Below are 12,938 nucleotides of genomic sequence, written 5' to 3'. Positions count from 1 at the left end.
ACACGGCACTGTTTGATACTGTTTGATACAATGTCATTTCATCTCTCCAAAGACTATAACCAGACGTATCATAACAACATTAACCCAACACAACAGACATTGTGTCAACAACTCATCTGCCCCCTTCCTGCTTGTCCTCTCTCAACGTTCCTCTGATCTTTTCCATTAAGAAAAATTTTTGTTAAAGAGGACGAACCAGATGAAAAACGAGAGGAGAAAAGAGATTAAATAAAGGCAAACAAGAGTGCGGTCTGAGAAAGCCATTAAGTGGCGTAAGCAAACGTCCAAGCGGAAATAAAAGGTTGGTGGGGGTCGGACGGAGTGAGTTTATGCTGTACTTTGTATAGTGCACAATTGCTGATGTGAGTATTTTTAAGTTCCCATAGATTCCCTGAGTGGCTGTCGAGTCCCGGAGCTCAGCGGGCTCTGTGGGGCGTGAGTGAATGCTTGGAGTGAAGAGTGCAGTGGAAAAACAACAGAAAGGGGAGAAGTGGGCGTAAAGGGAACACAACAGCCGCCTCTTAACACTGGGCCCCTGTAGTCCACCCTGGGCCATCCCCGACTGTAATTCCACCCTCGTACAAGAGTTGTTGACGAGTTTTTAAATGTTTGTATGAGTGTGTGAGATCTATGGAGGTGAGCTCCTCCTTATGGTCTTTCCACATTCACAGTTTACAGTCTGACCTTGCTCAGCTGTTGTATGTTGTCATGGGGTGGCCTTTAGCCCAGAGCCCACGTTGGATCCTCAGCCCAGCTGCAAGTGTTGATTACTGGATGAAAGTAACACTGCAGCAGGGCTGGTACTATAACAGAGAGCGGGGTTGCACAGCTTTGCCTCTGTGAAACTTTGATGTAAATCCCTGAGGCTACGAGCAGGGCCGACCTATCCATCGACACCTTCCTCCTTTGTCGCCCCCCTGGCTCGGTATGGATTGGTGAGAGACGGAGAGGGAGGAGGGAAGGCAAGGGAAGCCAGGGGAGGAAAGGAAACCAGGCTAACGGAGAGAGAGTTGTAGCGGGAGATCCACAGGATGCCGTTGTGTTGATGTTTTGATTGTACTTCATCCTCTCATTGCAGGGTGGTTAGGGTCCACAGGACTCTACTGTTAGATGACCCTCTTCCCAAATTAGATTCCCCTGCCCTTTACCTTTCTATCATTCATATCTACACTCATTTTTTAAGAGGACAGAAATATCTGTTACACCTTTGCCAACACCTGTGGGAGGTGTACATTTCAGCTTTGCCCTTCTGGAAGGCCTAATCCTTAATTTTTCCACCATATAAAGAGCTAAATTCACTTATAATTGAAAGTATTACATTTATAAATGAAATATTACCATTTTATGCGCTTGACAACCGATCATGATCACAAATGTAATTCTGTTTGTATTTCCAAATACCACTGAAGTCAACAGACTTGTTACAGTAGCAGAAAGTGATGCTGGTGGACTTAGTTGCTGGCTCTGTGTTAAAAGAACCATCAATCAGTTTAGGAGTGGTAGCCAATCCAATGTTCCAATGATCTCATTTGAAGCCTGATAATCAGACTGAATTGCCATTTTGTTATTGAAAACACTGAAGTTGAAATGTAGGCAGCAATTTAGATATCTGGAACCAGGCTAAGGCCAAAACACTGAACTATAAGAGCGGATTACAGATTGTGTCTTTAAAAAGTTGAATGGCAACCAGGACTCTTGCATAACAATTCTGATAATCGATTATTTGTTTAAGTCAACACCAGGTCCCAGTTTCTCAAATGTGAGGTTATTGCTGCTTTCTATATTCACCATGATATAAAACTGTTTTTGGACTGTTGGTCAGACAAAACAAGCAGTTTAGCCTTAGGCCTTGGGAAATTTTGATGGGCATTTTTTGCCAATTTTCTGACCTTTTATAGACTAAATGGTTAATTGATAAATTGAAAAAATACTTGACTTGATTAAGGAATAATGTAAATAATTGTCAGCTGCAGCCATAAAGTCTATTAAACTCTTGCTCTTTCTAAACGCAAACAAGCTAAAATCTGGCAACATGCATTCTGCTCTTTAAAGACACAAGATCCATTTGGAAAATGTCACATAACATTTCAGACTGATTCATCTGTATTAACACAGTACAGCTGTCAACAGTTCATTCCATTTCATAGCCAACACTCATCCATCAGTCTATATATGTGATACTAAGTAAAGAGTTAAGGATTAGTGATGTTAAGTTATGCAATAGGAGTGAGCCCTGGGAATAATGTCTAGATTTGTGACTTGTGAGAGACTCCAGCCACATTCCCACATGTCATTCCACAGACCTGCATGTTCCATAAACTGCGGCAGCCACAATGGGCAGGAGCGCACATAGTCAGCATGAGTAACCTCCCTCTGCTGTTGTTATGGAACACTTTAAAACTTGTATAATGCCAAATGCATGTCAGCGCTACACAGTCAGTTTCTCTATTTGATGCAGGCAGTAATATACATTTTAATAATATAATAATATAGTAATTTAGTAATATTGTCACTGAGGAGTGCGCACTTCAGTGGGGGACTAGAGATGTGAGTGATGAGGTTCTGCAGGTTTGTTCGTCTTTGTTTTGCAGAACCTCTCCACTCCTGTGGAATTTAACTTCCAGCACATCCAAGTTAACAGATGACCTGGTGCTTCTGTTTTAGCTGAACACAGATATTGTATGTTCAAAGAAATAGATCATTGTTAGTTAGCCTGGCATTTTGCTGATGTCACATCTGGTGGTTAGATGATACAGTGAGGCCAGCAGGAGTTTGGGGACCACCTCTCACAATGCATTCCCCGGAGGCCCTCGGACAGGTGATCTCTCTACAGGGGCACTGTGCTCCATAACCCTCAGTATTTATGTCATAACCGCAGGCCAGTGTGTGTCACAGTCATAGATTTAGAAAGCTCTGTCTACTGAGGAGGCTGTGGTTAGTGTCGCTGTGTCCCCCAGCACCTGTCCTTCACTCCTGTAGCCATGGATTTAAGCCCCCTCCCACAATAAACACAAGTGGCCTTTTCATTTCAGAGCAAAGGAAAGTTGTTATCTCACGCTCTGGTCATTGAAAAAAAAAGCATGTTTGGGTTTCCCTAATGACTCAGAGAAAGTATCCGGTGCAATTTGATAAACTTCTCCTTGGATCATTTCATAATGATTATACAGCATTTAGGCACATATGCATCATCAGCAGCTCCTATCAAACTTAGTAGATCGACCAGAGATATTTCATTCTTCCGGAACAGACTCATAAACAAGAAAACCACTGTCCGGTCTCTCTCTCCCCGCCACTGCGTGCATCCCATGCTCATACCCATCCCGTGCGCAGAGTCCTCGCCTCTCGCCAGCGCTTCTGTTTCTGCACGTCAGCTCGCCACAGAGGGGTTTTTCCGTCTTTGCAAGCTTTTACAAACCAGATGCAAACATCAGCAGGCGTTTTTTTTATTCCTGGCCTTTGTACAGAGTTTTAGAGTTGGTCGCTGGCGATTCTTGACATCATACTGATGGTCTTCACTTCTGCGCGCTCCACCCCGCCTGCCGGAGCGGAGCGCTGGACCAGAGAGACGCACACGGAGGGGAGAGCAGGCTGATGTTAGCGGCTGTTGCGAGTCTCAGTCTGCCAGTTTAAAACTGTAGAAACAGCTAAGACGAACTTAATGAAAGAATGCTGCTTACTATAGTTGGATATAGTTGGTTTAGATAACGTGGATCCACATTGCGCTCGCTTGCTTTGTAGCCTTGTTTAGTGGTTTATAACTGCACGCTTAAAGTGTATTTATGGTAATAGATTTAATGCTTAATAGGGGCCAGTTTGTGCTATCATTTCTTCAAAGTGATGGCAGGTCGTTAGCAGCTCAACTTCATTGTTTTCTTGGAGTTGGTGCATGTGTAATTACTTCTCTGCACCCAGCTGATTACCTCTCATATCTGACTCTTAACAATGATCGCTGAAGGTCACGTTTCAACGCGACGCACTTGGCCAATTATTGTACATCGTTTCTTTGGCGACCGTGTCTTGATTTACAGATAACTTTTACATCTTAACAAACCAAACCGAGACCGGAAAAAATAGCAGGGATGACATTTACTCATGTGTTTTAGAAGTTGACTGGTTTAAGTCCACTTTATAGCCGAGACAAACCGGACTATGACTCGGTCACAACTTTGCTCTGCGCTCCTGCGGATGACCCAGTGAAAAGTGTCAAATCATATGTAGTTAAATCGCGTCGGCCTGAAGATGTTAGGAAGTCCGTCAAACAACGGCGGCATCAGAATGCTGGTGCCCCCTGCTCCGAACGACGACAGGCGGGTAGAGTTCGTGGCTCTCACCGCTGTCCACACGGAGAGAAGCGAGCCGTCCACTCCGGAGCGCGGACACCCGTCTCACCGCACAGGGCTGCTGGGCACCCCGCTGCCCGGGCCGCCCGGACCCCGGGCCAACGCGTCCGCCACAAGCAAACGCTTCAGAAAGTTGCAAAACTGCCTGTACAACGTGCTGGAAAGACCAAGAGGATGGGCATTCATCTACCATGCATTCATGTAAGTTTAACATCATTGTTGTTTTTATCTGTAGCCTAAGTGACACAAAATTGAGCAAAAACTCAGCATTCTGCTATTTTCTGTTTTGTTTTAATAAGTTTTTAAAGCCTCGTAAAGTTAGAGCGCGCAGCCACATGCTACTAGACAGGCTACTCTGACTTGTTTCCACTCGTGTTTTGATCACTATACGCCGGCAGTCCTTTGATGAATTTTCCAATTAACCAAGCAGAGTTGCTTATGCGGCAATTAGCTCGGCCATATGCCATACATCATCTCAACACGGGGTCCACTGTTCAATTTCCCCTTGTCTCTGTCTGATTAAATCATCGAGAGGACGTTGGATATTAAATTGAATTTATCCAAATCCACAGGGGGTAATTGTCATTTTTTAAACCAAAGTCCCCCTGTAAACAGTTTTGATGCTTGCTGATAGTCACACTTTTGAAATACTATTCAGTAAGTTTTTGCTTTTTTTATGAACTGGCATGCTTGACTAATGAGTTAGAATAATAGAGGCTGTAGGTTTTTAATGGTAGTAAATTAAAAAGAAGACATCACTGATTAATTATACGTGTGGTTAAAGTAACTTTATTCTGACTGGACTTCTTGTTGCAAGATTTTTCTGACAGGTAAATGATGCATAGATGCCCATGACTTGTCAGCAAAATCTTACCAATTAAACACATGCACCAAACAGAGCTCAAACTAATGCAACTCTTCCCCACTGCAGAAAGTACTTTGTCAGGGCTTCAAAGTACCTTGTGCCATATACTTTATAACATAAACAACATGTAAACCCTGGAAAAGTATGAGCTCACTAGAAGCAGTGTGTGCTCCCCTCTGACAGACCAACAGCTTAGGAGTTATATTTGAAACATACAGCAATCACCAGGGTATAAAACACGGCTCTCAACACAGTAAAACTGAACAGAATTGTTAGTGGGTTGATTGTGAACCTGTCAGAGATTCAAATTTAGTTCACAAAAAGCATGGTGCACATTGCAGGCCTTTGTGTCCCATTAAAAGTCAAAGTTCACTCAGTGCGTATTTCAGTTTCTTTTATGTGAAGGCCGGGACAGTTGTGCAGCAGCAGTCTTGCAGCTGTGTCTGTGTCTGGTACATAGTAGACAGAGCATTATGTGTGGGAGCTCCTTGGCTTTCTGTGTCGTTGTTTAGACAAGTACAGCTGTCTCTCTGCCAATGCCATCATGTGTTTATATCAGAGGGAAATCCCACTGTAGAGCCGCAACTCTCATATGCATTCTCATCATATACCGTCGGCACTAGGCCTGTCACAATAACTTCTTTTGTTGGACAATATATTGTCCCAGAAATAATTGCGATAAACGATATTATTGCCATTTTAAGACAATTTTATGCCACTGATATAATGATAATATAATAGCATAATAATGCATGTACATCCTTTTAAAGAGCAATGAACTTTTTTTCAGAATATTCCGACATTGGGATTGGAATGTGAAAAAAATCTTTCCCATGACATGCAAGGTTAGTCGGGATTGCACACGGCTCCCTCCCTCCGACATCGTAAACATGGAAGTGGCCGGGCAGTAATGGTGGCGGGGAGGGACCGGGGCAACATGGGCGGGGGGATCAGAGCCTGGGCTTTACGCTTGCGTTAAAATTATTCACAATTAATGCCATATAAGCGGCGCCGCTCACTTGCACTTGCACTGTATTCCCCCTCGGGACATGCACAGCGAGCAATGGCGGTGACTACTTACTTAGCCAATGTGACATGACTAGCCTATCAGCCGCTAATGCAGAGTGTAGGTGATCTGCCCTTCAGACTCACGCGCCGCCTTCCCCTTCTTTAATTTTAACAGCAGGAGAGAAAAGTGGATTTTATCAAAATGCTGAAACCTTCCGGAAACAACCTGCTAAAATAAGTAGACAGATCATTTGTCTCAAATAGATAGACCACAAACAATAAGTTATGATGTTTATTCTGGTATCATGTTGGTGACATTCTTATGTAAACAAACAAGCATGTAAACACAATGGGTAATATCGAGGACAGCAAAAATGATCAAGGTCATATATCGTACGATAAGTCGATATACAGACATGATAATGCCGATAATTATGTTATCATACAATAAGTCGATAACATAATTATCGTGACAGACCAGCATGCAACTGTAGTCTCACTTTGTCCTTCACCTCTTTCACTTCTTTCTTTTCTATTCCCTCGACACGAACACTCAGCACACACAGAACTACACGTCATGTACTGTGTTCCTCATTAAGAGCTATGTGGCCTTTGCAGGGTAGCTGCTGGTGGCATTCTCCCTGACATTACTGGATGGCAGGCGTGGATGGCAGCTCTGCCATTGTTGTTATTTCTCTGTTAGGACGGCAGAGCAGGCGCTCGGAGGTGGCCAGATCACGTTTCAGATACCACGGCCTCAAAGATGGAGCTGGACTGACTTTTGAAGTGAGAAGCTCCTGTGATGGATTGTTCTATGCCGCTGTCTCCAAAGCTGGCAGAATATACCTGACACTAAAACCTTAGCTAGACTTTTGTGCTTGCTCGTTGATATGAAATACGTCAGGTGCACATATGTCTAGCTGAGTGCATCATTCCCTTGATACTGTATCACCCTGAGCTGTGCATTTGTTTTGATTAATTACATGTAAGTCGCTCACCACGCTGAGAACTGTAGCATGTGTGAGGTAAATTCATTGTACATTGAAGCTCAATTAAAGCGGCGTTGATCTGTTGTAATTACATTGAGCCATACACTGCTGTGTATGGCTGCCGCTAACTTCCTGTGATCCTTTAATTAGTCCTGGATTGTAACTGGGGACGCTGGAGCAGATGCGTTGCTTCTAGAGAGCCTCTCTTTGCAGGTGTGTGTTGGAGTGTGTATGGAAAAGGGGTGAAGTAGCTCTCTACTGTAATGTCTCTCCACGGTCACCCACTTAAGTCCCACCACACCCCCACGCTTAACCCTCGGCGTTGCTGCCACAGCTGCACAGAAGATGCATCCCCACAGAGACAGATTTCCTTCTTAGATAAAGGTCTTAGGGTAACTTTAACATCCTGCCTCCTGAACGGCTCAGGTTACAATACTGTGAACTGTTTCACATTTTAATGTTTCCTGTGGATGAGACACTTCTTCAAACACTCTCTGCTGCAAGTGTAACAGCTGTATGCTAATTCAGAGCTTGCATTTAGTTCCTCTTCTCTCCTCTCCTCTCCTCTCCTCTCCTTTCTTCTCCTCTCCTCTCCTCTCCTCTCCTCTCCTCTCCTCTCCTCTCCTCTCCTCTCCTCTCCTCTCCTCCCCTCCCCTCCCCAATACTTCCCTCTCCTCTTCTCTCCTCTCCTCTGGTGTTAGTTAGTAGAAACATGAACAGTCTCAACCAAAAGCCTTGTTTTCTACACTACCAAGAAAACAGGGAGGGGTGAGGACACAGAGACTTGTTAAAAGAGACAATAGTTTCCCCGTAAAGTTAATCATATCTGTGAAAAACGGCCAGCTACAAAGAATTCCTCTGCTCGCCAACCCGATCGGTTGCTTAGACACCGGTTCTTGCGTTCGCTAAGGCTCTGATTTAAATGGTGGGTGGCCGGTTTGAAATGTTAAGTGTCTCTTGTCCCTTCACTCACTCACAGTAAAAGCTCAAGACCTCTTTGTCATTTTGAGTCCTGTTTCTTTGTTTCACCTGCTTTAAAATCTGCAGTGCTAGCAGGAGGGCTTATCTGCTTCTTTGAGCCGGTTAAGCACTGACAATTGCAGTCCTTCAAGTTTGTACAAACAGCAGCGGCCCTGCAAGAACGTTTAGCTTGTTAGAAAGTGTGAACGGTTTCAAGAATCTGCATAGTTGAGACTTATACCTCATGAAAAAACATTTCGTGTTGCACTTCAAGAACTTAAGTATGAATCAGGTGTAAACAGTGTCTGTGTGTGTTTTTGAGGAGCTATTGTGTAGGGCTGCTACTAATGATTATTTTTTATTACTGAGTAATCTATTAATCATTTTTTTGATTAACTGAATAATTTAGTCTATAAAAACTGTGAAAATATCTTCAAATGTTTTTTTTTGTCTGAATGACAGTTTAAAACCCAAAGATTAAGTGTACAATGATGTGAAACGGTGAAAAGCCGTGAATAACTGGCATTTTTGCCTGATAATGATAAAATGATTAATCCATTATCAAAATAGTTGCAGATTCATTTTCTGTCATTTGACTAATTGATAAATCAACTGATCGTTTCAGCTCTACTTATAGTTCTGTCATCTGTGAGTGTGTGTTTATGCATGCGGAGCGTCTGTGTGAAAACCACAAGCCCCATGAGCTTGGCAGATGACCGACAACAGTCAGAAGGATCAGTTTCAGTGTTTCCCCTCAACTTTGACCCCTCATCCATTTCCACCATATACTTGTCAGTGCCACATATAGACCATCACATATAGAACATAATAATTCATCCCAGCAGGGGTCCTTTGGGGCTGTGGAACTCATAGTCTAAAATTGGGTTACTTGTCTCCGATCAGGTCACATGACCTGGTGCCAACTAATACCAACACAGTTGAAAGTCTTGATCTTGGCTTCGGCTGCCATCTTAGTCTCTGGCTTGGTACAGCATTCCGCTGGACCCCAGCCTGAATATACAGTAATAATGCATGTGGATGGACAGGAAAAGCAGTCAAGACGAGTACTGACCAGCCAGAGTGATTGATTGGTCCTAAGGAGGGTGAAAATATACCGGCCATGTATTATTGATGTCTTACAAAGCAGGAGCAGAGACATGGGGCATAATTATAAATGGGAGTAATGTGGAGTTAGATTAGTTAGATTCTTACAGTATCATCAGCACCAGTATCAAGTAGTTGTTTTATGAGGTGCTTTATATTAAACCTCCGGGCAGGCTAATTGAGAATTTAGCAACTTTGTTTTCCAGAATATCATGTAGCTGTCTGCTGTAGTTAAAGGGCGACTGTATGAATCTAACACTAATTTAATAGTCATTATTATTCCGACTCAGGCTGTGAAAACTGCTGTATAATATCTGTGGCTCTGGAGGAGCTTTGTCAAGTCCTGGTGATGCCGTAGTAATGTCATCAGGGTTATCTCATCTTGGAGACTACAGATTTATAACAGAAAGCCTGCGTTACAAACTGGAGTTTGCCAGGAAGAGATGATCTAACAAAGGACACCTTATCGAGTTGCATAACAGAAAGTGAACTATAAAATGCTCTTGGAGCTTTACCGGTACGGGACTAACAGTCAGGATATGCTGGCCTCCGCTGCTTTGATGTTGGAAGTAAACTTAAACAAATACAGTTATACACAACATCGCCGTGCAATCATTTAATGTCAAAGAGAACGCTTTAGTGCTTTCAAATCAATTACAGCTTTTAATAATGCATTGTTAATGCTTTTAAAGAAATTACTCAGTTATCATTAGTCTTCTTTCTCCCTCCCTTTGATTTCTGAATTGAAACAGCAGCTTCCAAAGTACATTTCTCATGCCAGATAAATCTTTGCCATATAAACCCTTCAGTCTCCTTTGTGTGTAGGAATCCTTTCACTTTAACCTTTTATGGCACGGGCACCGGTGATGGTGTCTGTTTATGAAAGCTTGAGCCTAAAGCAACATTATTTATAGATGTGGAGGGAGATACCCACAACAGGACTCGCAGCCTTATGCTCTCCTTAACCTGCCCGCTTATAGTTTGGTCAAAGAGGCTTTGAAATTTCTATATGGCGATACTTCATTCTCCACTCATCTTTTATGCTAACAGTGCTGTACACAGAATTCATTTTGCAAGCTTTTCATTAAAGGTAAATTGCCTTTCTGACATTATTAAACTCGTTTAGGTCGGACAGGTTGTTGATTGAATGTGTTTCCTCTATACTGTCTGTTCTTGCATTTTTCCTTCCCTCAGAACCTAGTTTGAACCTGCTAATCTGCTTTCTCACCTGGGTCATGGAAACAGTCCGGTCTGCTTCTCCGTGTTTTCAACCACGCGACACAAAATCCACTAAAATTTTCCCCCTCTGGCATCCTCCAAAAACCACTGACGCATTTGGTGTTGGACCTTTTTTTTTTTTATTATTTATGGTCTGAGTAGTGTCAGAAAATAGCTTTTTGTTTTGTTGCTTGCCTTTTTAGTCAGCACATGAATGTGTTTTTATTGATGACTAAGTAGAAGAGAAAGAAGAGTGGGGTGGGGAAGTAGCACCATAAAATGGTGAAGGGAGAAAGCCACTCGGCACTTTGTGTGGGGTTTTAACCTGCTCAGGACCGCAGATTGGATGCTTGTTGTTCATTTACCGCTGCTGTTTTTTTTTTATCTGTTCACCTCAGCAGGTTGTGTAAATTCTGCTCCATTAAGAATCTTTTATGACCCAAATGCTTTTCCTTCACTCTCTCTCTCTCTCCCCCATCATTCCCTTCTTCTCTTCCCTCTTGAGTGGGAATATCATCCCTCATTTACCGTACTCCTCTGTCTAATTGACTTCCCCTCCCTCACTACCGCTCTATCTGTCTTTCTCCGACCCAGGTCTGATTGGCTGGACTCTTTTCTGAAAAAGACTCTTTCTGTAAAAGAGTATGAGGATTCGCTTCCCTGAGAACAGTGTTGAGGATAAATAGAGCTGATTATATTCATTCAATCTGTTGATTATTTTTCTTAATAATTCATTAATTGTTTATTAAATAACACGCCATGAAATGGTGAAAAATTCCTAACATACAGTATGTTCCCAGAGCCCAAGGTCATGTCTTTGAATGTATAGTTTCGTCCAACCAACTGTCCAAAATGCAAAGATGTTCAATTTACAAAGATATTAAACATCAGAAGAAGACAGAAAAGCAGCAAATAATAATAAAACATAAATAAATAAATAAATACACATAAATAAATTATAATGCTGACACATACGCACAAGTTACCAGTAGTGAAAAGTAACTACGTACATTTACTTGAGTACTGTATTTAAGTACAATTTTTAGGTACTTTACTTGATTGCTGTTTTATTTTTGTCTTATTTATTGGGACCATGTGCAGTGTTAAACATAAATGTTACCATTTGATGGACTGTACCAGAGTTAGCTTATAGCTAATTTTCATCTGCAGTCCCTTCGGCAGGTCACAATTAAAACATGTAACAGCACAATAACAAACAGTACAAAGCAAAAAACAAACACGACACATAAAACAAAATGCAAAGCTACACTCAATAGAGCACCACATACACCCACAATGTCAACTAGAAATTACTAATGTAAGCTTGTCAAATTAAAAGTAAGGTTATTTTTGTTCATGAGATAAAATTTAGAGTCAGTGGTTACAGAGCTGAGTAGCTTTTAGCAGACTTTTTAATTTGGTTTTAAACTTACTGATGGAACTGCAGCTCTTCATCTCGTCAGATAGGGCGTTCCACTACTTACTTCCGCTACTTTATATTTCCACTCCACTACATTTCAGAGAGAAATACTGTACTTTCTTCTCCACTACATTTCTTTGACATCTGAAGTTACTTTTCAGATGAAGATTTGACACAATGAATAATATAACAAGCTTTTAAAATACAACACATTGTTAAAGATGAAACTAGTGGTTTCCAACTTTTTTGGCTTTTGACGTCTGACAAAAGGCAGTGTGTAGTCGGGGTCACATTTCAGATGTCTATTAGTTGTTAACAGCTCCACCAAATAGTGATTTTTCCCTCTAAACTTCTCACATGGTTTCATTTCAATAAATGTTCAAATGATCAATATTTCACCAAAAATCAAAGATTAGAGAAAAAGTCCAAAAACTGAAAAGAGATTTGGGTATATTTGCAAGAGCTGTGCTGACTTTGGTTTTAGGAGTTAGACTACCTTAAATTGTTTTCAACAATTGCTGAGTTGTTACGAATTTCTGCCTTAAAAGCTCTTCAATATATCTTCAAAGAACGTCTTCAAATAGTATTTAGAGTCTACTGTAAAGACACACTAACACCACCGCTCCAGTAATGTTTCTGTGATGGAGTATCTTTGGCATTTCCTTTGATTTGAGTGAGGGAGGAACTAACATCCAGTCGAGCTGCTAATGAGATTAAGGCCAGAGTAACTGGATTGGGCAGGAACTCAGAGAAGATTGTTTTGTAGGACTCTGGCTGACTTGTGTTTTTGAGGACTTTAAAGACACAGTTTTGGAAACAGGCATGAGGTCAGGATTGAGTCAAGTTATCTTTATATGGTATTGCTGTGCTTCCCGAGGGGGCAGCAGTTCAATGGTGATAAGATACAATATTTAAAGGGGGGGCAAAAGCATATTGGAAGTCATTTCAGAGATCTGTAGCTTAAAGGACCAGTGTGTAAGATTTAGGGAGATCAATCAGCAGAAATAGAATATGATATTCATAAGTACGTTTTA

General features: G+C 41.8%; 1 protein-coding gene across 5 annotated transcripts in view; it reads left to right on the top strand.

The window, feature by feature from the left end:
• The first annotated feature begins 3,333 nt into the window (after positions 1 to 3,333).
• The window catches only part of LOC121913838 (potassium voltage-gated channel subfamily KQT member 4), a 49,565-nt gene continuing 39,960 nt past the window's right edge, over positions 3,334 to 12,938 (top strand). For all 5 annotated transcript variants that reach the window (XM_042436703.1, XM_042436701.1, XM_042436700.1 and 2 more), the window contains exon 1: positions 3,334 to 4,541. In XM_042436703.1, the coding sequence (XP_042292637.1) occupies positions 4,240 to 4,541 (302 nt within the window). In that variant the 5' untranslated portion in view covers positions 3,334 to 4,239. The remainder of the gene's footprint in view (positions 4,542 to 12,938) is intronic.

Source organism: Thunnus maccoyii, chromosome 15 (assembly GCF_910596095.1).
Source record: "Thunnus maccoyii chromosome 15, fThuMac1.1, whole genome shotgun sequence".
In the NCBI taxonomy this organism is placed as follows: Eukaryota; Metazoa; Chordata; class Actinopteri; order Scombriformes; family Scombridae; genus Thunnus; species Thunnus maccoyii.
Note: the sequence above shows the minus strand (reverse complement) of the source record. Positions and strands in the feature narration are given on the sequence as shown.